Here is a 25838-nt window from a genome sequence, read left to right as displayed (position 1 = left end):
TGCAGCTGAAGTTCTTGCTTTAGATTGTCTGTCTTACCTTCACTCCTTGTTGCTGTTTCCTTTAGATGTTCTAAATTCAAAAAACTCTGCAAGGATCAAAGCTTTAAATTTAATTTAATTGCAGAAAAAGTCAGATGAAGCTATGCTTCTACTTAAAAAAACCCAAATCTGTGATCCTGTCTGTACTTGTTAGAAGTCTAAAATTAAAAAAAGAGACTACAACAGTGGCAAAGAGTTTTTTGGAATGAGTACTTGAAGTTAGGTTCATATGTTATTTTTAGACACTCCATTATGACTAAATCCTAGAAGCTTGAAAATTGGACTACTTTATGTAACTTAGTTTGTCTACCTTGGATCACTCGGCTGGTTTAGTTAGTGTGTTATGCTTCTAATATTGATGCAGCTATAGTGGCAGACCTATGCTTTGTACTGATATAGTAAAACTACCCCCGGGGAGAGACATGCCCGCACAGCTGTATCAGTCAGGGATGACACCTCTTCACATCCCTGACTGAGCTAAGTATGCCAGCAGAAGCTTATATTGTAGACCTGGCCTTAGTATGGATTTGAGCCTAACTTTAAGCATCCAGTGTTGAAAAACATGGGCAGTATTAATAAAAAATTACCCTTGTGCTTCAAGCACTACATTACTGGTAGAGTATTCATTTTCTTGAAAAATATATATTGGTTATTTAAATAACTTGTAAAGTCCTAATTTGGAATAGCAGTTTTTCATATTAGGTTGATCCCGAGTTTTTAAACTTTGAAACTATATAAACTTTCAAAATTATATAGATTGTTTGTTTGTGTCTTCAAAGTTTAAATGTGAAATGATTGAAAATAGTCCCTGTTGGCCCAGAGAATGAAGACTAAACATGGTTCTAAATCAGTATTCCCTCCTGTTAGACTTTCAGTTCTTTCTACTTGTATTGGATTCTCCCATTCCTCTTTTTGTCTTTTTACTGTCTCTCTTCCAGGTCTGTGCTTCTTGCTTCCCGGTCCTCTCAGATCACACTTCTGTACATGGTGCTTCACTAGTGAGCTTGTTGCAGCACTAACAGTGAAGCAAATGCAGTTGCCCCTTTCTGCAGCTGAGGGCTCGGGGTATAGATCCAGTAATGGAGGGAGGAAAGCAGGAAGGAAGAAGCAAGTCTGCCTCTTCTTTTTATCCTATTTCCTTATCCCTCACAGAACACCTCCAATCTCAGCAGAGTAACATGCCTATGCTCTTTCTGCACACACCTTTTCCACTGGTGCCAGCAGGAGCATTATGACAGTAACAAGATTCTGCTCTGCTGATACCACTAAGTGTTTTATACAAAGGAGCAACTCGGGTACAGATGTAATCTTCCATGGGATTCCCTTGCTCCTGAAACAAGGTAAAATCCTTATTCGTTGTGGATTTAAAGATGCCTAGCACAGTTTAAATGAAAAGAAAATAGAGTAAAGGTTGAAGTAAGAGACCAGAAACTAATAAAATGAAAGGGAGGAGGCAAGGGGGGACACTAAAAGTAAGAGTGCATAATATTATAGGGAATTTAAAAAGGCCCAAGGGATAAAAATTGAAGTCAGTGGGAACTTGAATCTTCTAGTATATCTTAATAAAGTATTTCCCCTCATGTTAAAATTCAAATAGGTTTAGAATACTTTTACTGCTTACTATATGGTGGCTGTTTGGATGGTCAGTGGCTGTGAGAGGGAAAGATTCAGTGGTCTCAGTGCTCACAAGTCCACATTATGCAGCCTTTTACTTTAACTGGCATAAAGTAGCTTATTTACTTGACCGTCTCAGCCAGTGTTGGAAGAATAGTTGTTTCCCTAACCATTCAGTATTGTCCTAGGTCAGGCAGTGAGGTACATTGGCAAGATGGGGTAGTAGTTTGTAGTTTGTACTTCTGGTGACTGCTGTACCTGCATTACGAGTATAGGACCAGACTCCACTGCTGTGAATATAATACTTTTATCAAGCACTACTGTGTAGGTATTTAAAATGCACCTATCGCCATGCTATGTGGATAGTAAATAATACTTTCACTTCTAATTTCCCTAAATTGAGTAGTTATTGGATGTTGCAGTGCAATGGTTAGCTGCAACACAAGTTAAAATTTTGTTTAATGGGAGCTTATCTCTTTCAAGACAAAGCATTGAAATGGCAAAAATCAAAACAAAATATAAACTTGGATTGCTATTTGAATTGTGCGTGGTCGTTTGAAACTAATTGATACAGATAGTTTATATATCGTCACCTTTGGCAGTTCTCCTGGCCCCTTGCTTTCCTTTGTACCCCTTTTTAAAGAAATTTCAAATACTCTGGGATCTGTCCTTGGCCATATTATTGCTCCTCATATGCCGATTTCTAGAATATCCATTATACAGAAGTAGTTTTTGCCTGTAGTATATTCTATAATATTTTTGCCATAATGGAAAATAGCTGCATCAAAGCAAGCCTGCTGAATCTTCATTTAGGATGGAATTGAAAGTGAGCAGGGGGAGAGAAATTTGTCAACTACATTTATAGCCCAGGAGAAATTTCCGGGAGTTGGGAAAGAGGACAACAAGAATTCAAATCCCAGGTAGTTAACTACCTTTGTTATTGACTAAGGCCATGAACACCAAAATATGAGAAGATAAGGGAAGAGCTGCTCTGAGTCTGTGTTTCATAGAATACTTCATGGAAGTTCCTGTAGCTGATAGGTTGTCATCTGTGCTAAACGTAGAGGGTTGATCTTCGTACACTTGCTTTTAAATAGGGACTAAAATTTCATGGAAGCATAACCTAGTGTGGCATGTCACAGCTCTTCAGGAGGATTGTCACAGGAGCAATTTCGGCATCACAGGTTCTCCCTCTGATTCCTATGGAGGTACAGCTGTTCTCCTTGATTCTGGGGAGTTGTCCACTGAGGTATAGCAAAAAAAAAAAAAAATTTTAAAGGCAAAACAAGGAAATTAATAAACAGAACTACATTTAGCGACAGTTAACGTTGCATCAAGATATACACCATCCACCCAGAAAATTCATAGGCATGAAAATAATGTTAAAGGGAGATTTCAGAGTAGCAGCTGGGTTAGTCTGTATTCGCAAAAAGAAAAGGAGTACTTGTGGCACCTTAGCGACTAACAAATTTATTTGAGCATAAGCTTTCGTGAGCTGCAGCTCACTGCATCGGATGCATTCAGTGGAAAATACAGTGGGGAGATTTCTATACACAGAGAACATGAAACAATGGGTGTTACCATACACACTGTAAGGAGAGTGATCACTTAAGATGAGCTATTACCAGCAGGAGAGTGGGGGGAGGGGAGGGAGGAAGAAAACCTTATGTGGTGGTGATCAAGGTGGGCCATTTCCAGCAGTTGACAAGAACATCTGAGGAAAAATGGGGGGTGGGGGGAGGAAATAACATGGGGAAATAGTTTTACTTTGTGTAATGACCCATCCACTCCCAGTCTCTATTCAAGCCTAAGTTAATTGTATCCAGTTTGCAAATTAATTCCAATTCAGAAGTCTCTCGTTGGATTCTGTTTTTGAAGGTTTTCTTGTTTTGAAGAATAGCCACTCTTAGGTCTGTAATCAAGTGACCAGAGAGATTGAAGTGTTCTCCGGCTGGTTTTTGAATGTTATAATTCTTGACGTCTGATTTGTGTCCATTTATTCTTTTACGTAGAGACTGTTCCAGTTTGACCAATGTACATGGCAGAGGGGCATTGCTGACACATGATGGCATATATCACATTGGTAGATGTGCAGGTGAATGAGCTCTGATAGTGTGGCTGATGTGATTAGGCCCTATGATGATGTCCCCTGAATAGATATGTGGACAGAGTTGGCAATGGGCTTTGTTTCAAGGATAGGTTCCTGGGTTAGTGGTTCTGTTGTGTGGTGTGTGGTTGCTGGTGAGTATTTGCTTCAGGTTGGGGGGCTGTCTGTAAGCAAGGACTGGCCTGTCTCCCAAGATCTGTGAGAGTGATGGGTCATCCTTCAGAATAGGTTGTAGATCCTTGACGATGCATTGGAGAGGTTTTATTTGGGGGCTGAAGGTGATGGCTAGTGGTGGTCTGTTTTCTTTGTTGGGCCTGTCCTGTAGTAGGTGACTTCTGGGTACTCTTCTGGCTCTGTCAATCTGTTTCTTCACTTCAGCAGGTGGGTATTGTAGTTGTAAGAATACTTGATAGAGATCTTGTAGGTGTTTGTCTCTGTCTGAGGGTTGGAGCAAATGCAGTTGTATCGTAGAGCTTGGCTGTAGACAGTGGATCGTGTGGTGTGATCTGGGAGAAAGCTGGAAGCATGTAGGTAGGAATAGCAGTCAGTAGGTTTCTGGTACAGGGTGGTGGTTATGTGACCATCGCTTATTAGCACTGTAGTGTCCCGAAGTGGATCTCTTGCCTAGACTAGTCTAGGCTGAGGCTGATGGTGGGATGGAAATTGTTGAAATCATAGTGGAATTCCTCAAGGGCTTCTTTTCCATGGGTCCAGATGATGAAGATGTCATCAATGTAGCGCAAGTAGAGAAGGGGCATTAGGGGACAAGAGCTGAGGAAGCATTGTTCTAAGTCGGCCATAAAAATGTTGGCATACTTTAGGGTCATGCGGGTATCCATTGCAGCGCCGCTGTTTTGAAGGTATACCTTGTCCCCAAATGTGAAATAGTTATGCGTGAGGACAAAGTCACAAAGTTCAGCCACCAGGTTAGTCGTGACATTATTGGGGATACTGTTTCTGACGGCTTGTAGCCCATCTTTGTGTGGAATGTTGGTGTAGAGGGCTTATAAATCCATAGTGGCCATTATAGTGTTTTCTGGAAGATCACTGATGGATTGTAGTTTCCTCAGGAAGTCAGTGGTGTCTCGAAGATAGCTGGGAGTGCTGGTAGCGTAGGGCCTGAGGAGGGAGTCTACATAGCCAGACAATCCTGCTGTCAGGGTGCCAATGCCCGAGATGATGGGGCATCCAGGATTTCCAGGTTTCTGGATCTTGGGTAGCAGATAGAATACCCCAGGTAGGGGTTCCAGGGTTGTGTCTGTGCAGATTTGTTCTTGTGCTTTTTCAGGGAGTTTCTTGAGCAAGTGCAGTAGTTTCTTTTGGTAATCCTCAGTGGGATCAGAGGGTAATGGCTTGTAGAAAGTGGTGTTGGAGAGCTACCTAGTAGCCTCTTGTTCATATTCCGACTTATTCATGATGACGACAGCACCTCCTTTGTCAGCTTTTTTGATTGAGTTGTTTCTGAGGCTGTGGATGGCATTGTGTTCTGCACGGCTGAGGTTATGGGGCAAGTGATGCTGCTTTTCCACAATTTCAGCCCATGTATGTCGGCGGAAGCAGTCTATGTAGAAGTCCAGTCTGTTTTGACCTTCAGGAGTCCATCCAGAATCTTTCTTTTTGTAGTCTTGGTATGAAGGTCTCTGGGTTAGTATGTTGGTCAGAGGTGTGTTGGAAATATTCCTTGAGTCAGAGACGTCAAAAATGGGATTCTAGGTCACCACAGAACTATATCACGTTCGTGGGGGTGGAGGGGCAGAAGGAGAGGCCCCGAGATAGGACACATTCTTCTGCTGGGCTAAGAGTATAGTTGGATAGATTTACAATATTGCTGGGTGGGTTAAGGGAACCACTGTTGTGGTCCCTTGTGGCATGTAGTAGTTTATCTAGTTTAGTGTCCTTTTTCTTTGCTAGAGAAGCAAAGTGTGTGTTGTAAATGGCTTGTCTAGTTTTTGTAAAGTCCAGCCACGAGGGAGTTTGTGTGGAAGGTTGGTTTTTTATGAGAGTATCCAGTTTTGAGAGCTCCTTCTTCATGTTTCCCTGTTTGCTGTAGAGGATGTTGATCAGGTGGTTCCGCAGTTTCTTTGAGAGCGTGTGGCACAAGCTGTCAACATAGTCGGTGTGGTATGTAGATTGTAAAAACTGTCATCCTGTACATTTACATGCACATAAGTAACTTCACCTACATTAGTAGTTGTGGTGTTCACTGGAATGACGTGTGTTTGAAAAATGTGTAAAGGACTAGGGCTTTTGTGTTTCATGGTCAGAAATTTGATTTAAAATCTTACTCAATCTGTGTATTCAGTCAGCTTTCTTTAGAGACAAAGAAAGTTTACTATATATATTTTCCCCTCCTGTTAGCAATACTGTCTCTGCAGTGCTCTCAAGGAATGAGCTGGATTTTTTTCTGGCTGCTGTATTGTCAACAAAGTTCCAATTTCAGGATGGCTTTTACCTCCCTTTTAAGTGGTGAGAACATGCTTTGCTTTCAGAATGAGTTTTACAGGTCTTGCAGTTTGGGGGGAAAAAATCTACTTATTTACTGAGCAAAAGTGGGGTGGAAGTCCACTGAGAGACCATAAATATACACTACCATCACAATCCCATTTTTTACCGTTGCTTTTCTGAGCATAGTCTCATTTAAAAGCAAATGAGGAAAAATCTTTGGATTTATTTGCTTAAGTGTATTGGTATTTTAATATAACTAGTCAAATGAACTATGAAGAAGCTGTGCTTTTTATAATAGTAATTTGAATGTTCAGGAATTACACAGACTTTATCAAGTAGTTAATTAGTATGTTTCATTATTTGGACTGTAGCATCTTAAATTTATTATTTTGAGGCACCTTGCTAGCATGGTGGAAATATATGAACTAGATTGTGCTTTAGATTGATGGTGCTTACTGTTCAGTTTTTAAAATACTGATTGTGGTAGATCTTCACCATTGAGGCAATAGTCAGTTTCCTTTTGAATGACTGCTGCCATTTCAGGTTCTTGCTGCTTGAACTTTGACCAGTGAGTGTCTGAAACTAAAGCTCCACATCACTAGCTGCTGAGGCAAGAGTTTTGTCTAAAGATGATCCTGGCTGCTTTGAAGGGGAGTGGGATGGATCTTTACTATTTTAACCCTCCCCAGTGTTTTGGGTCTACCTCCCTAATGCATAACTACAGTGCTGTCCACTTCATGCTGTTTGCCTGCTTTGCTATTCACAGCTGTCAGCAGTATGAAGTGGATGCTATCTTTGACAGTTTCACTGATACTCATAAGTTCAGAATGATAGCTGTGAGAAAGGTCTTAACTTTGAGAGTAAAAGGTGAGGGCATGGCACATTGGTGTTCAAGCTTTTCCTTTTTAATAGAGCTAAGTTTAGTGAAAGACCATACTACCATCAAGACTGGAATAAACTACTAGATGTGTATTAGCCAAAGGCTGATATGGAACCAGCTAGACTGTGGGAACCAGCTAGATCTAGTCTGTGGATAGTTGCAGTAGCCTAAAGCTAGGCTGCTGTGAAGTAGGAGGATGTTGATTTTTCTATCAGTGTATTGTCTGCACTTTGCTCTGTCATCTTTTGTATTTTCCTCTGGAAAAGTCAGGTAACCTGACTCTTCATACCCTGTCTTCTCTTACTTGAGCCTCCTGGCTGTTGCAGTGAGGGTCCCCTACATCCTTCCCCCTCCTTCCAGGTCCTGGCTGCTGGAAGACACAACCACGATCATCCCTGGCTTCTGTGTGGGTGTTCGTGGTGGTGGTGTTGTCTTTATCCTCTTTCCTTGTGAATAGCTCCAGGCAGTGTCTGCTGTGATCACAGCTTTCCCAAGCAGCGGTAGAGTGAAATAGTCATGGTTCTTCTCAGCCTTGCTGAGTCCTTTGGGTTCTAAATAGCAGCAATGAAACTGACCTGACTAATTTCGTTCTGCTGCTGTTTAGGAAAGCTCTGAACACATAATAGGCAAATAAAAAAAGCCACTTTTTTTAAAAAAAAGGTATAAAAGTCCACATATGCATGCATGCATGTTTTGTATGTAACAATACTTAAAACAGATAATCTCATCTTTATAACTCCAGTACCTAAGAGTCAACCATAAAAAAAAAAAAAAGTTTTGTTTTGAACTCTTGATTCCTGGCTCTGAAATGCTATGCCAAGAACATCCACCTTCATCAAGTGGATATGATAAACTTGAATTTTAAAAATAAACTGTCGACAATAAGACTTTCAAAACAATGCTGATTTTTTTTGATTGAAGAAGTTTAAAATAGCAAATATTTAATCTCTTCCTACGTATTAAATAGTTTTTGAAGGCTCTGTCTTCTGTTGCAATATAGGACCTTCTCTGTTTATAGTAAACTGTGCTATTGCCTACAAGATCAAAAGATCTTTTGAGATCTAGCTAACAACCCAAAACTGACCAAGACCACCTCGGTGAGAGAAATAAGGAACAAAGCAAAATAAAATAAGCCCATAAAACTAAACTGTAATTGTATCCTCTGTGGATATACATACTTTGAAGACTACAGTATATAAATGCTAAATGTTGTTTATAAATCACTAGCTGTCTTAAATTTAACTTATTACTCTCTGCAGCAGTTCACTTAGACTATCATGAATACCGTTCTTCTCTGTGCTTAACTAACTGGACTAAATTAGAAATATGTAATTACATGATCTAGTAATTCACTTCCTGGGTTTTGCACTAAAGAACATAGCATTTGACCCCTACCTTTAATTATTCAGTAACTTTATTCTGAAGTAGATGTTACTGAAAATAATGCAAGGATCAGGACACAGACTGAAGATAACTCCAACGCAGAGGTGAAGAAATAATTCTTTCACTGCAAGGAACCAGCACACAAGATTAAAGGGAAATTGACCACTCAAATTGTAGTTCCGACTGAACCTTTTTTAACTTTCTGTTGTAAAATTGCATGTTTCATAAAGAAAATTCTTATTTTTTTTAGTGTACATTTCCCCACTTAACTGTAATGAAACCCTGCTTACTTTGCAATAGGTGGTATACTCCATTTTGAAAGTAAAATGCGACTATTCTGGGTTGCCTGTTTAAGTTTTTACTTACCACAATTAATAAGTGTCTTGTGTAAAGAATACTGTACTTCCATGTTCTCACTCTTCAACTTGATGCTCTAGAATATTAGAAAGTTAAGTATTAAGTTTAAGTACTTGGTGACATTTCTGTAGAAGCTTTTCTGTTTTAGAACCTCTGGTGATGTAATAGTGTTTATAAGAGTAAGTTGGATTCTTCTCTTTTATATGTATGGAATCATTATGAACACATTGAACATAATACCATTTAAGATTTTAACCTATTCAGTTTGAATTGCTTTAAGATAGTTTCCCTTAGGGAATTTTAATTATGACAAGTTATAGACCTTTCTCATCTTCTATTTTAATAGACACTAATGTTTCGTCTTTCATCCACCTAGTGCAATCTTAAATCTTCCAGCTTTTCCTGTGAAGTATTTCACAAGTCTAACAGCTCCTGCAGACTAGACTAGAACAGACTAGTATATATTTTAGTGTTTTGAAACCTCTTTTATGTAGTCAATTTTTTCACACTAACTATAAACATAAAAAACAAGATTAGTATTTTTATAATGAATTTCTGTCCACTTGTTTTAAGATGGTGCTACTTAACTAGTTGTCCTGATTTATTTTTTCCCAACAACCAGGACTTGTGCCAGTGTTTGAGAGTTACTTTTTTAATTAGTTGTCAGACAGGTGACTCAGTGTTCAAATTCTTTTTTTTTTTTTTTTTTTTAACCACATGAAAGATTTAGAACAGGCTTCTGTGAGCTAGCAGGAATTGAGTATGTCAACACAAGCTCCTAGAACTCTGGGAGAAACTAGCATTTAGAACAGGGGTTCTCAAACTGGGGTTTGACCCCTCAGGGGGGTCATGAGGTTATTATGTGAGGGGTCACAAGCTGTCAGCCTCTCCCCCAACCCTGCTTCACCTCCAGCATTTATAATAGTGTTAAGTGTTTTTAATTTATAAGGGGGGGGGGGGTTGCACTCCGAGCCTTGCTATGTAAAAGGGGTCACCAATACAAGTTTGAGAACCACTGATTTATTGCTGAAAGCAGAAGTGGAGCAATACTCCTGAAGGCGACCTAGCTCTTGTCCTGGAATGGATGTTAATGTGTGGAATGGCCATATCAGGAAGATTGAGAAATCTGCCATGTCCTGTGAGATAGTAATAGCTATTAATTCATTTTAAATTAATGATACTACGTAACATCCACAAAGATATATTTCCTGCTTGAAGAATTTATTCTCTTTTTTCCATTTGTCTTTTAGATTAGGAGCCCCAGAGGATGGTGATTATTTGTGTCTTTTTTTAAATAAAAAGTTGGAGTGGTGATGGGGATGTTTGCATGGGAGGTGGCCTTTGAAGGTGGTGTAAAGGAAGTGGGTTTTTAAGAGGGTGGGATCCTGTCACTACACTAAGATAATTCATGGTGTAGGTGGAAGGGAAGAAGGCCTTACGATGCTGTCCTTTGCTTTCAAGATGTGGCAGGTAGGATGTGATCAAAAGACCAGAGAGACTTACTAGCATGTAGGCGTGCCACACCTTGAAAGCAAGGACAGGAATCTGTTTGCTTTTAATAGGTGATTTGATGGGTCCAATGGGGACTACTGGGGATTTTCAGAAAGGGGGAGGGTAACTGTGGTCCATGTACGGGTCAAGCAAGAAGATTTTGACAGTTGCATTGTAGATGTTCTAGAGGGAGAGCAAGAGAGGAAATAGTGGGACCACACAAGAAGGGTTACAGTCCAAAGATTGTTCTATTGATATGTACATCCCTTCCTCATTGTTTTATATTTTTGGTATTTTATCAGTGATGAGCATGATATAAATACCTAGATACCACATCATTCTCCTGTGTAGCTTCACAAAAGTCTCCTAGGAGACAGCAGGAGAGGGTCTATTCATGGGTATATTAGATGTTGGATGCAATTGGTGAAAGTTTGTAGTCTCACCAAACTCAAGAAGATGCTAGCTATTCCTTTCACCTCCTCTGCTATATAATTTTTAATAAGAAACTTAAAATGACTGGCATTTTAAACCCTGGGGAAGCAAGAAACTTTTTTCCAGTGAATTGCCTTAAAATTGCAGGGGATGTTATCTTGGGCATGAGGAGTGGCAATGGTGGTAAAGGTATATTTCATACTAGCTTTGTCCTTGGGCTAGTTAGTATCAGGTAAACTATCCAAGCCATTTCATTAACCTATTGCATACCCAGCAGTATACCGCAATTTCAAAATCAGCTCCATTAGTTATAGTATCCTACTATGCTGCTGCTTCCTGTTTGAGCCTTCTCTCACCCCTCATCCCACAAAAATGGAACTGTGATTATTTTCCAGAAAACATAAATTACGGAAAATTCTGTAACACCTGCATTAATTTGATTCACTAATCCCAAATATATTTTATGCTGACATTTTTCCTTGTTTGTTTACTTTTCCTTTTTTAAAAGGAAAAACACTCCTGTCTTTGGTGCCATAAGACACCCCATTTATAACCCATTTGTTCCTGTATACTGTAAAGGGGGGAAAAAAGAAAGTGGTAGTACAATATAACAGCTATCAATTGCCCTATTCTATTATAGATGATGATAAAAATGGATCTTACTTAATAAACTATAGAATACATACCAAAGTTAAGTGTGCAGAGTGGACAGTAGATACTATACAAGGATGTATGGAAAGTTAATAAAACCTTCATGTAAGGAACTATCTGCTAGAAATAGAAGGGAGAGAAAGATAAACAAAATAACCACATAGAGTGTATTGGAGCAAAGAAAGAATGGAATATACTTCTCTGCCGCTAAGGGCCACTGAAATTAAAGATTGAAAGCAATCATTTTGACTTAGTACATGAGGGGAGAAGATGTATATGGTAAAGCAACAAAAGAGGGAATACTCTACCCCAAGCATACAACCAGGTAAGAGATGAATTCCAGCAGAACTCTTTCATGTTAACCAGTATTTGTGGAATTGGACTTGTCAAAAGCTTCATTTTACTATCCAGCCTATACACTGAAAACCCCAGAAGATATGTAATTAGACATATGGTGGTCTAGACCCCAGGCTGCTGTACCAAGGTGGCTGAAGAATCCCATGTCACATAGAAATAGTCTCCATAGCTCCCTATTGTATTTTTTTCTCCTGAGATTAAATATATTGGAAAGACTAATCTAACATTAAACCCAGATTGTTAACCTGCTGTACCATTACTGAGTCACTTTGTGTGTCTGCGTTGTGGTAGTGCCTTTTATTACATGATTACAGAACAATCAGAAGTGTAATTACCTAGAATATAAACTCAAAATACATTTGTCAAGAGTCAGTGTCGAGTGCATTCTCCTCTAATAGTTCAGTGCCCCAGCTCCTCAGCCTCCCCTCTCCCCGCCTTTTCTGTGGTTAATATTTGCTTTGAAAGTCAATATTTATGATCTTCTATACAGAAGTCAGTCTCTGCTTATTGTCTGTCTGGGCAATATATAAATCCAGACTAGTCAGATTTATCAATTTAGTTTATGTTCCATAGTTTCGTAAAGTGACTAATCTAGAATGCATAAAGCTGTGGGAACTTGGATTCAGTTTAATGTTAGTATGTTCAACTAACATTGGTCATTGAAGCAGCTCCATTGACTGGGAGTGAAGATTGAGTCTATATGGCTAAGGGAGCTGGCTATTTACTGGAGGAGAATAAAAAGACCAAATTGTTTAATTTTGGAATACATTTGGTTACCAAGTTGCTGTAAAACTAACTGCAGTTTTATACGTTCTGTTGTATGTCAAAATGAGAGCACTGATTGGTCAACAACTTTTTTTTTAATAATCTCATTCTTTTTATAGTGACTTATCAGTAAAGTGTTTTTCCAAAGAAGGTTGTTGTTTTTTCAGTTTTACAGATTGGGGAAACGGGGGGGAACACAGAAAACAGTGACTTTAACTAGTTTATGGGTTGGTTTCCAATCATATGATCTTCTAAAAATAAACTGATAGGGCATTTTTGTTCCATGGACTTAATCTATTATTCATATTTACTTGATTGCTTTTGAATAAACATTAAAATACTAACTGTGAGGTTTTAAAAATCTAGTTAATCCTAATTACTCTGAGCCAGCATGAGAGATTCAAGGGGATATTTAGAAGCTAGTTGAAAACAACCATAAAAGAAAAGGTAATCATTTAGTGTAAGTTATTTTAGTCATCTGAGGTATAGATCTTAATTTGTGCGACAAAATCAGTGTCACTGTGAAAGATCCAGGAAAGAAGGGTCTGGAAATCAAGGTGACAGGTTATGTAAAGAGATCATATTACACATGATTGTAAATATAATAAGATAAGCAGCCTACTCCAGTCCTCTAACGGGCATGAGGAAAGAATTTGCAGCCACTGTGTGGCTACTATAGTCATATTTTCGTTATCTTCTCTTTCTTTTCCTACTTATAATATATAATCTGGTTACTTGCAAAATACTCCCTATGGCCCTCCCACTACAAGAAAGCATATATTTCCCTAAATTCTGCTTCCTGTGAGCTCCACTAAATTTTATGCTGTGCTTCTAGAAATCATCGCTGGAAGTTCTCAATCTTTAATGGTGTGTGTTATGGCATATAGGACAACTGACAATGGGCCTCATTTTGCGAGAAGCTAAATGAATTCTCTACATCAGTCTTCATTGCAGAGGATGTGGGGGAGATATCTACACCTGAGCCATACTTTTAGGTGACAGATCTGAGGACCTGTCCCAGATTGAGGTGTCAGTAAAGGAGGATTTGAAACAAATTGATAAACTAAACAATAATAAGTCACCAGGACAAAATGGTATTCACCCAAACATTCTGAAGGAACTCTGATATGATGTTACAGAACTACATGCTCTGGTTTGTAAATCAGCCTCTGTACTAGATGAATGGAGGATACTAATTTAATGCCATTTTTTTTAGAAAGGCTCCAGAGGCGATCTTGGCAATGACAGGCCAGTAAATCTATCTTCAGTATCATGCAAATTAGGTGAAACCATCATGAAGAACAGAATTATCAGACAGATAGATGAACACAACATGTTGGGAAGAGTCAACACAGCTTTGAAAAGGGAAATCATGCTTCACCAATCTATTAGAATTCTTTGAGAGGGTTAACAAGCACATGGGAGGGATAATCCGGAAATAGTGTACTTTCAGAAAACCTTTAACCGTGTCTGACACCAACGGCTTGTAAGCAGTCAGCTAAGATGGAAGGTCCTCATGGATCAGTAACTAGATAGGAAACAAATGGTAGGAATAAGTGGTCAGTGGAAAGAGGTAAACAGTGGGGTTCTACAAGGATCTGTAATGGGACCAGTGCTCTTCAACATATTCATAAATGATCTGGAAAAGCAGGTAAACAGGTGGCAAAATTTGCAGATGATACAAAATTACTCAAGATAAGTCCAAAGATGACTGGGAAGAGTTACAGAGGAATCTGACAAAACTGGGTGCCTGGGCAGGAAAATGGCAGATGAAATTCCGTGTTGATACGTGAAAAATAATGCATATTGGAAAATGTGCCAACTATACTCACAAAATGGTGGATTCTAGATTCGCTGTTACCTCTCAAGAAAGAGATCTTGGAGTCGTCATGGATAGTTCTCTGAAAACATCTACTCAATGTGCAGCATCAATCAAAAAAGCTAATAAAATGTTATGAACCATTAGGAAAGGGATAGATAATAGGACCAAAAATATCATAATGCTGCTCTATGAATCCATGGCATGCCCATACTTTGAATACTATGTGCAGTACTGGTTGCCCCATCTCAAAAAAGATATATTGGGAAATGGACAACAAAATTGATTAGAGGTATGGAACAACTTCCCTATGAAGAGAGATTAAAAGGACTGGGACAGTTCATCTTAGAAAAAGATGAGTAAAGGGAAGATAAAACTGAGGTCTATAAAATCATGAAGGGTGGGGAGAAAGTGAACGAGGAAGTGGTTTTTATCCCTTCACATAACACAACAAGGGGTCACCAAATGCAGTAGGCAGCAGTTTAAAACAAACATGAGGAATTCTTCCAACAACACACAGTGAAACTGGACCTCATTTCCAGGGGATGTTGTGAAGGCCAAAAGTATAACTGGGTTCAAAAAAGAATTAAATAAATTCATGGAGGACAGGTCCATCAATGGCTATTAGGCAAGATGGTCAGGGATGAAACCTATGCTTTGAGTGTCCCTAAATCTCTGACTGCCAGAAGCTGGGTTTGGATGATGGGATGGATCACTTAATAATTGCCCTGTTCTGTTCATTCCCTCTGAAGCATCTGTCACTGGCCACTGTTGGAAGACAGGATGCTGGACTAGATAACCTATTGATTTGACCCAGTATGACTATTCTTGTGTTCTTATGTATTGTGCTTTCCTTTGGGCTAACTGGAAATTTGACATGTCTCTAAATAAGTTAAATATTATCATTTTACTTAGTTGTAGTGTTTGCCTACAACATATGTAGCAGTGGGATTTTACCAGTGCAAAAACAAAATAATTGCTGAGATTATTGAGAGAAACCTTAAAGCCACAATTATAACCATAGCCAAAATAAATGCACACAGAGAGATTTCCTCCCAATGGCCTACAGTCCACAAGAAATTACAAACCTGGCTTTGTTTTATAGCTGTATTGCATGTATGTTGAGGGAATTGTATACCAGCGGCCAAACAGAAAAAGTTTTGCTCTGTAACTTTAGCTGGTATGTGCTTAGTGATTTTTGGGGGCTAGATCCACTGAGGGAATTTAGCTTAGCATTACAATAGCCAAGTTTTGACACCTTACTGCCTACTGGAATCCTTAGTCCTAAATTAGCTTCCTCAGGTATGGAAAGTGTTAGACACCTAAGTGGGATTCACAGAAGCCAGCAAGCTGAGCCGGGAACCATCTAAGTGAGCCAGTAGGAAATGGTGAGGAGAGCCAAAAGTTGCTGAGTGCCTAACTCTTCTCAGGATTCCCAGGTGTTAACCCTCTCCTGTGTTTAGGCACCTAACCCAAATCCACTGTTCCATGTTGTATAAATATTTAAATACTCATTGGCTAGTGAGAGTGAGAATACCCTAACTGCTGGCTATAGAGTCATTCACCTAGAAGGTGGGAGACCCAAGTTCAAGTCCCTGTTCCAATGAATATTAAGTTTTTGTACAAAGTGCAACAGTTTCAATGGGGGGGATTGAGAAAGACCCACGATAGATTACCCTATAACTAAATTTGTTAAGATTAGATTTTTATCTAAATGTTGATATCATTGTACACATACAAACTGATGGAAAAATATTTCCAGAGATGATCAAAATTTACAAATACCAAAGAAAGAAAAATGCTACTTGAGAATTTATTAAAGTTTGAATTAAGGCTACTTAATTTGTATATTTTTGACATATGATGTTGAAAATTTGTTTAAACAATTATAAAGTTTTAACTTTTCGAATCTCAGCATCTACTGTCATTAAATAATATTATCTGACCTTCTGTAATTTTATGCAGCTAAGAAAATGTAAATAGTTATATAAAAATTGGGGTGGGGGGACTTAAAATCAGCTATGATCAAATATTTTAAAAAATTAAAAAATGAAACTCTGCCAAGCTTACCTATAACTCAGTTCTTTAGGGACTTTCCTGAGAGGTAGAAGACAGACAAAAATGGATTTGAACCTCACATCCTCGGTGAGGTCTCTAACCGCTGGGATAAAACATTTTTGGTGGTTCGAAACCTTGGGTCAAGTGCCGTAGCTATCCTTAGAAATCTCACATTTGTACCTTCTTTGCATTTTGTTAAATCTGCAGTGAAAGTGTACTTAAAATAAACAACACATACTGAGTCATCATCTGAAACTGTTATAACATGAAATATATGACAGAATGTGGGTAAAACGGAGCAGGAGACATACAATTCTCCAAAGAATTCAGTCACAAATTTAAATTAACACTTTTTTAACGAGCATCATCCTCATGAAAGCATGTCCTCTGGAATGGAGGCCGAAGCATGAAGGGGCAGACGAATGTTTAGCATATTTGGCACTTGCCATGCCAGCTACAAAAGTGCCGTGCAAATGCCTGTTCACACTTTCAGGTGACATGGTAAATAAGAAAAGGGCAGTATTATCTCCTGAAAATGTAAACAAACTTCTTTGTCTTAGCAATTGGCTGAACAAGGAGTAGGACTGAGTGGACTTGTAGGCTTTGAAGTTTTACATTGTTTTGCTTTTGAGTGCAGTTGTTTTGGTTTTGAGTGCAGTTATGTAGCAAAAAAAAAATCTACATTTGTAAGTTGCACTTTCAGGATAAAGAGATTACACTACAGTACCTGTATGAAGTGAATTGAAAAAATACTATTTTGTTTATTATTTTTACAATGCAAATATTTGTAATAAAAAATAATATACACTTGGATTTCAGTTACAACACAGGATACAATATATATGAAAATGTAGAAAAACATCCAAAATATTTAATAAATTTCAATTGGTGTTCTATTGTTTAACAGTGCGATTAAAACTGTGATTAATTTTTTTGCGTTAACTGCGTGAGTTAACTGCGATTAATCGACAGCCCTAGTAATTATATACATTTGCACACTAGGTTTTGAGAAGTTGTTAATTCTGCATTGAATTAATGAATTTTTAATATGCTCTTAATTTTTTTCAAGTGCATAAGTTATATAGAAGTAAAAATGAATAGTTTCTGAAATCTGAGTATTGCATTCATGAATGTGCTCTGAAAATTCAGCCACCATCTTACTGCATCTCTGTGTTGAAAGTGTATGTAATATCTAGGGATCATGTTTTTCCACTGCCAAAACTTTTTTTAGGTCACTTCCGTACAATTACACATTCTCTTTCTTCCAGACATATTACTATGTCTGTATTGACCTGAAACAAGAAGAGATGAAGAATCACAGTTCATTCCTCTTGAAAAACAGAATAAATTTGTTTTTTTTAAAAAAGCCTGTTGTTCAGGCATTATTTCACTCTGTGAACAGCTGTCTGATTAAAGAATCTATTGTATAGGCCATCGCACTGATAGAAGAGGAGGTTAGCAAGTGGTTTGTAAACTCATTTGAAAAGAGAGGGTAATAAATGGTTCCTTTACTACTTACTCTTCTTCTGCTATGATCCTTTAACCTTGGAGAACTGGTTGCAACTCATACTGTAATTCATCACTTTTTTTTTCTGGTAGAATTTAAATTAGATTAAGATTCAGAAATAAAATAATGTTTATCAAACAAAATAAGTGAAGACTCCCCCCCCCCCAACATGAAACTTGATAATTCTATTTAGTTGTGTTCACAATAAGTGAATATTAAAAAGGAAACTACGAGAAACCCAGATACACTTCGTACTGTGTCCTGAAAAGATCACTTGCATTTTTCTTTTTGTTTTTTTATGTTGCTTTGAATTAGAATGGGTTTTTTTATCATTTAAAAATTGGAGCCATCACTATCAATTAATTTCAGATATGGCACATTACTTTGAAATGTAAAACTAACTTCACACAGAGAACTACATGAAAAGAAAAAATCGTTTTGATAGAAAAAGATCCAGGGCAAAAATTTCATCCACCAATGAAACATACATAAATAACTGACAGGGAAGAGGCAGTATTTTGGGACAGAGGCAGTAGAATATGGGTATCTATCTGTCTTCTTTCTCTGGGAGCCTGATATCCCTTAAAGCAATAATTTTGATCCTCTGCTACTTTAATTTCTTTTCTGTAAATTGCTAGCTGTTTTACGCTTCCAATGTGTTCAAAAGTAAGTTACTTTATTTGGAAGAAACATTTGGGCAACTAAATGCTTCTGAAGGGGCAACTGAGTTTTTGGTGGATAGGAAGGGTTAGAGAAGTTGTTACACATAATCCCTGGGAACCTGAAAAAAGGTAGGGGAGAATTAAAAGTTAATTTAATGTTAAATACACTGAAAGTATGAGAGAAAAAGGTGTATACTGTATAATCCTATACTTCTCGCTTTTCCTTAGGAGTATTTTTGGTAGTGCAGTGCACTATCACACACTGAAATCTGGTGGAACATGCTACCATACTGTGCAGGAACTGATGCTTCTTTCACAGCCTCTCTTTTTACTCTTTTTCTCATCCCTCTCCTCCCCCCACCATACCTTCTCAAGAAGAAAACCACTTCAGTACTGCTAAGGGAGAATCTTCACATCTGAAAAGAGGGCAGTATTTCCCCATTAGTGGGGAGGAGTTTGCTATATTTTAATTTGACCGCATGGCAACTAATCATTAAATTTTAGTTAAAACGTTTACAAGTTAAATTCATTTAGTAAAACAAATGAAAGGATCTGCCTTTTAAAACTGGACTTATAATAGTTGTATGATTTATTTACCTAGGGGATGTACCAAAAGAGCAAACCTACAAAAATATGTAAACATCTAATCGATCTTGGTACTTACTTGATACTAACCCATCACAGTGATATATCTCAGCATCCTATTCAGAATTTTTTCATTGTAAAATTGAATTGTCAAAAGACCTCTGGGTAAAATTGTCAAAAGCAGTTTAGGCATTTAAGTGCTTCAGTTCCGTTGGTAATCAATAGATCTTAAGCTCCTACATCATTCAGGTGCTTGGAAATTTTTAACCTATGTCTTTGTGATGTAGAATGGAAGTGCTGAATAAATAGTTACATTCTAGCAATTATGAAGTATAGTTTGTGTACTATTGACTGTAAACAAATACACATAAATGCAAAGGTAGACTGTATTTTAAAGTGGAGTATACATGGTTTTTTTAATAATGCCATTCAGTATGAGAACAATGTTAAATACATTTAAATCTGGTTGCCTTAGATGTTTTTAGAGTATTTATTCTTTACAATATATTTAGGCCTGAATCCTACAATTGAATCCACTAATGTGGACCCTTGCACGCTCAGGAATCATTGTTGCGAATTCAGTTCCACAACCTTGCAATCTTTGCACTTGAGTAGGAATGAAAAAACTACAATTTCATTATCCCAAGGAAATGCACCACCAAAATGACTATAGTACACCTGAGTTAAATTATTTTTGGTCTTGACAGCATGAAATACAAATATAGGATCATGGTTCTTTATAAAACTAAACTTTTTGTAAAGTATATAACACTGACAACTTCGAAGGCTTAGGTATGCTTTTTTTCTTATTTGAGACTTTTCACCATCATCACTTGCGCGTAGTTTGTGATAAAAAGTACTTAATATTAGTTGGTACACAATGTTAGTGAACTTTCTAAACTTTGAAGAGAGAAACCTAGTTTGTAAGCTAAAATTCTTCTAAGGGTCCTTGAAGAATGTATATGCTTTTCATAACATTGTAATTTATTGATGTTGCCAGAAAACTAGCACTGCTTAGTCAAGATGAACATCACTAATTGATCAGATTGCCTTTATTCAGAATACCTTTATTTAATAAAAACCTTAGTCTTTGTCAGTATATACTCAATTAAAAGTACCATCTAAAATCCTTTCCTCAGATGGTTTTAAAAATGATAGTGTACTTTTAAAAGGTTGTCACTTTGACATGAATGACCATTACAATAACTTGCGTGTTGACCAATATATTTAGAATATTGATTTTATTTTGTTTTGTTTAATAATTCTTACAGGTGCATTCTGCTTCCACTTTTGGGGATGAAGCCCCCCCAGCAGAGCCTCTTTCTGCTTGTAGATTCGATTGATGAGGGTTGTAATGTTGCAGAAGGTGAACAGACTTCTACAGGCATATCTGGAACTATTGCAGAGCTTTTAGCTGATCACTACGAGTTCTTCCCTCCATGGTTGCTCCTCCTCTGCTCTGCTCGCAAGCAGAGTAAAACTGTTACAAAAATGTTTACAGGTGAGTACAAGCTATTGTGAATTGTTAGCTACCTATGCACTGTAACAAACATAATTTTACAGGAACCTTACTAATGGTTGAAAGTGCAAAGTATACATTTTATTGCTCTAAATTTGTTGCTAAAGAGTTAAAAACCTTGACAATTCTAAATATATATTCCTATTCTTTGGGTTTTCTATAGTGTTGATCAGCAGGTAATATATAGTATCAAAGTACTTCACTGGAAAATTAGATCTGCCAGGTAAGGTTGGCACAAAGCTGTCTTTCTTCTTTTTCTGGTCTTACAAAATCATGACATAGCTTTTTAAGTGTAGAGGTGGCATGTATAGTATATGTTCCCCCCTCATATACCTTCCCCTATACACACAGACTGCAAGAGTCTCTGAGATTTTTTTCATCTAACATCAAGATGTCATCTTATTTGAGAAAGCAAGGGCTAAACTTTGCAAGCTAAGTGCATGGGTGTAACTGAGTGCAGAATTAGGTTTTGGGAGTATATTTCTTGGCAAAGGTTATACAGTAAAGAATCTCCTACAACTTGTTCATCCAGTCTTTGTTGTGTTATAAGATCATTTCATCAGTGTGATGCTGTTGTTACTGGGAGTTTCTTGAAGTTTAATAAAGGGAAGCACCAAGACTGCATTCCTGGCCTGCGTATAAAGCCTGTGTGTTTTAAGGCAACAATTGGAACGAAAATGTGATTATGGAATAGAGCCCCAAATTTCTGATAGGCTTATTAGTTTTCACAGTGGCCAAAGAACAATGTGATAACTGCTTTTTGAAATCAAGTACTATATTAATCAGTGGCAAATATGAAAATGGTATTTGGGAGACTCTGAGAACTAAAATTAAGAGAAGCTTTGGGTGGCTTCTTAGAGTTTCTTTGGGTGTATGTGTGGGAATAGTTTTTTCAAAACTTGGCTGCTTAGGTATTTAGCCATTGTCAGAAAAGAAGAGAAAAACTACCTTCAGAGCAATTTTATTTCCATTCTTTTGAATCACATTGTGTTGCAGATTAGTCCTGAAAAATTGCTGTTCTGTTGTCTTCGAAGTATATTTCCAGATGGAGTTTCTGACAAGAAAAATCAGCAGAACTAATGTATAAGCTTTGAAATAAATTTCATTTGAATGAATTAGCTTCTCATTTCCGCAGAGGGTGATTTGATGAACAACATAATAAGGAAGTTAGCTTGAAATTTTGCAACTCTGTGGAACCATTAAAATCTTTTCTTTTCTGGCTATTACATATAGCCAGAGAGAATGAAACCCAACATAATGACACAACTTGAAATGAATGTGAGTATATTTGGAGAAGATTGTATCACCACCAGAGAAGAATATTATAACTTTTAATAAATTGTCCAGTTTGTCACTAGCTAGAGTATTTATTATACTCGCTGCAGCACTCAGTGTTCATGTAGGGTCTGGTGTGGGCAGAAGGGGGTGTTGAAGCTCCCTGAAGCTCCAGATATATAGCAATTCTGAGTAGTAAAACTAAGATATCCTGCGACATGAGTAATAAAACTAAGTAGTAAATACAAGTAGTAAAACTAAGATATCCTGCGACAACGAGTAATACTTTCTGAGTAGTAAAACTAAGCTATCCTGTGACACGATATGAAACATCAGCGATGGATCCATGCCCATCAACTCCAGAAGCATTGTCAGTCTTAGAGTGTCATCTTGTGTCTTGGCTCCAGGAAGGCAGCACACCTTCCTGTGGTCCACCTGTCCCTTTCAGAAAGTTTTTTCAATTCTTTTGAATATTGAATCCCTAACAAGTATAGTCTATCTTTCTTGGATGTTGGAGATCTGTGTTCAAGCTTGATTTTCATACAGGTGTAGCCAAGATGCCATCCACAGTTGTGTCCTGTACATCTCTCCATTCCCTTGGACCATCTGGCTCTTGAGGGGTTGTCTCTTCCACAGTTGTCATGTTGAGAACGTGCTATTGATTGGAAACTTCTAGCTGTGTAGAATTCCTCCTGGTCCTCCTTTGGTGGCCACTGCCTGCCCTTTTTTGTCCTTCTCCAACCATGTAGAATGCTGCCATGACCTTTTGCCTCTGGTGATTACAAACAGCTAGGACTCCTCTGTCTGTCTGTCTGTCTGTCTGTCTTGCCAGTTCCTTTTTTCCTTGAATGTGGTATACTGATATTTCTCAACCCTGGCTGTTTAGGAAGTCCTCAGCTTCTCTCATTCTCAGTAGCATCTTTACTTGCCTCTCCAATCCAAGAAAATTTTTCTCCATCACAACCGCCAACTTGTACTTCATGAACAGGATGTTCAAGAACTTACATGGGGAACAGTATTTTAATAGTGGGCTCTTCAGGTGTTCAGAAGAGTACTCCAAGCATCACAGCAAAATGCCAGCTGGAACAGATTGTTTAGTTGGGAGAACTTTGTTTCCAGATCTGAAAAAGAACTCTGTGTGGCTCAAAAGCTTGTCTCACTCACCAACCGAAGTTGGTCCAATAAAATATATTACCACAATTACCATATTCTCTCTCGGGCTCCTTAGGTTATTTAAACACACTCTCACTGAGTATCTAGGAAACTGAAATGTCACATGATGTGTTTTCACTTTCTTACAGGCTTTCTGTCTTGGTAAACATTTTCTCAGGTGGTTTTTCTAATTGTTGTAGCACAGATTGAACCCCCTGCCTACCTTTGTAGCCTGAATTTATCTTTTGTCTCTAAAAGAAATAACCTAATCAGTGTTGCCAAACTTGCTTCTATCTGTCTTTTGTCTGTTAAATTTTGTTTGGTAATTTGTTCAGTGCCCAGCTGAGTATGTTGTTTGAAATAAACAATTACCTAATGCTAATTCTTTCCCAATGGTATGATGTTTTAGAACTTTGCGGAAGATACTGTTTATCTTTCTTAGTCTTACTTAGTGTGCTTTAGCCTCGTGCAGTCTTCTCAACATTCAAGGGAAGTTGTCAACCTGTAGGTCATTCAGTTAATTAAAAAATCAGTTTTGAAGCTGAATATTCCCTTGGAAATTCTTCTTCCACATGGTCTGTGTATTGGGAGTGTGTGTTTGTGCATAGTCGGACAGAGAAAGGTGAAACAAAAAACAATGAAACCAACCCATTTTTAATTTTGTTGCAACAGGTACAAGTACATTAGACTTATCCCTACATCACTTTGCTAAAAATTAAAGTGAATGTCCCTTGACACTTCTACACAATTGGCTATGCACAAAGTGCCTACATTGTACATACAAACCCTTATGCTGAATATATGTCAGGGTTGTGTGCTCAAACCCCAACTTGTGCATGGTCATAGCAGTATTTACATTTTAAATTGGGAATACAGAGTTTCTTGAGCAAGCACATTTGAAGTTTTTGCCCTTGGTCTCCAACTACTAATATTTGTCTGTTCTTATTTTGTGTCACAATTCTCCCACCCATGTACACGTTCTGCTCTACTCTACCTAAGAGGTAGCCCCAAGTGAGGGAGAATTAGGCCTTGGGGCGTTTTGTCTACCTTCAGATCTACCAAGGTAGAGTGGTGGGTTTCAGTTCCCTCTTGAGTAATAGGAAGCAGCACCAATAAGATTTAATGGAATTCAGAATTTTGAACAAAGGTATCTATCTTGAACCTCGCAGTAGTGATAGAAGATGAAGTGGCAATGGGCTGGGGAGGTTGTGGGTGGGGACATCATCAATAAGTGGACATGGTGAATCCAACGGGGTTAGAGACACCAAAGTTTGGTAAGTAAAGAGAAGGCAGTAGATTGGTATATGGGAGGTACTGGTGCAAAAAATTTCTGGAGAAAATGGGTTTGGGTTGGGGACACAGGAAGTGATCGTGGGCCTGGGGAAGTGAGGAGTGAGCATATTTGTGGGCAAGAGACTATAAGGATACAGATGGTGGACATGACATGAGGGAACTTTGAGGCGCATAAAGGTGTGGAAATAGCTATGCTGAGTCATATGGGGCAAGGAGAATTGAGGGAAAATGGACTGAAGTAGTGGCTTGAGAAGTGAAAAAGAATATGTGTCCTTGGAAGAGAGGGAACACCAGCAGTTCCTCATAACTGATATGCCCTCACTTGGAGCAGTGACTCCCTTCCATGGGGAGCCAATGTCAGTTCTCTGAGTGGAAAAGTCAGGGAAGAGGCAGTGTTCCCCTTTCTCCTTCTCTTGTGCATTCCACCACATGGCTGCTCACCCTTCTCATGTACTCAACATTCCACTTGTCCCCATTCATTCTCCCTGCTCCCATAATGCTCATTACCCCTCAGGTGCACCTCCCCTATAGTCTAATTATGAATATCTAAAAAGTGGGCAAGTGAATGGCAGTACTAAACATAGTCTTTTCACTATACTTACTGGGGTTGTTAGGAATTTTTAGCATTTTCTTTACAGATTCTGTATGTTTTTAGGTATTTCTAATGTGCTTGGTGCTGATATTTGCATAGACCATAATAGGCTAAAAATATTTTTGTGTATTTACTTTCCAAAGCAAAAAAAAGACTTTGTCTGATAAGTGATAGAGGATTTTTTTCCCCTTTAAAATGAAGTTAACTGGTAAAAATATGGTGGCTAGCCTTCTAAAAATAAACTGCTTTGTTAAACATGGCATTTGGCAGGTAATTAATCCATGATATCTATATAAGATTCCGGGACTGTTACTGTGTGTCACTCTGAAGTCTAAAATGTCTGAGTCAGTGTGAAGCAATGGAAACAGGTATGCATATGGTTGAAAGCTTTTTTTGTTGAGAATATCACCAGCTTCAATCATCACTGGGATTTGCTGTCTGTTACCATCCAATTTATAAATTCTTAGCCATTTTTGGTCTTTTTTTACATGTGTGACTTTATTAATTACACCTATGCAACAGCATAGGCTTTCAGCTACTTAATAGACTTAATAACTTTAGGTACTTTAAAACAAGGCAGTTTTATTTAAAGATACTTGGCATTGAGAAGCCAATACTTACTGTTACTTTTCAAAACCTTTTACTTTGCCATTTAGTTTTTTAATATTTCTGCTCACAAATAAGTTGCTAACTGTTGTTTCAAAGGGCCAGATTTCTAGGTATGTATTTACTTAATTTTTGTTTTTTAGACTTTAGGTAGAAAACAACTATCCCTACATTTAGATCACAGTTGTGACAAAAGAACTAACAGACGCAAGATAACTATAGCATAATTATTCAACAAGTTTTACTAAA

General features: G+C 37.9%; 1 protein-coding gene across 9 annotated transcripts in view; it reads left to right on the top strand.

The window, feature by feature from the left end:
* ANKRD50 (ankyrin repeat domain 50) overlaps nucleotides 1–25838 on the top strand; it is a 50096-nt gene that overhangs the window by 4598 nt on the left and 19660 nt on the right. For 7 of the 9 annotated variants that reach the window (XR_006280691.1, XR_006280692.1, XM_038399747.2 and 4 more), the window contains one exon: nucleotides 20424–20653. Coding sequence is in view for 7 of the 9 variants with exons in the window: in XM_038399747.2 (XP_038255675.1) it covers nucleotides 20424–20653 (230 nt within the window). In the remaining 2 variants the exon portion in view is untranslated. Of the gene's footprint in view, nucleotides 1–1191; nucleotides 1380–20423; nucleotides 20654–25838 lie in introns of all 9 variants that reach the window. The other 2 variants (XM_043512958.1, XM_038399750.2) reach the window with 1 other exon arrangement.

This window comes from Dermochelys coriacea, chromosome 4, assembly GCF_009764565.3.
Source record: "Dermochelys coriacea isolate rDerCor1 chromosome 4, rDerCor1.pri.v4, whole genome shotgun sequence".
In the NCBI taxonomy this organism is placed as follows: Eukaryota; Metazoa; Chordata; order Testudines; family Dermochelyidae; genus Dermochelys; species Dermochelys coriacea.
The sequence above is the reverse complement of the archived record's forward strand: the minus strand, read 5'-3'. Positions and strand labels throughout refer to the sequence as shown.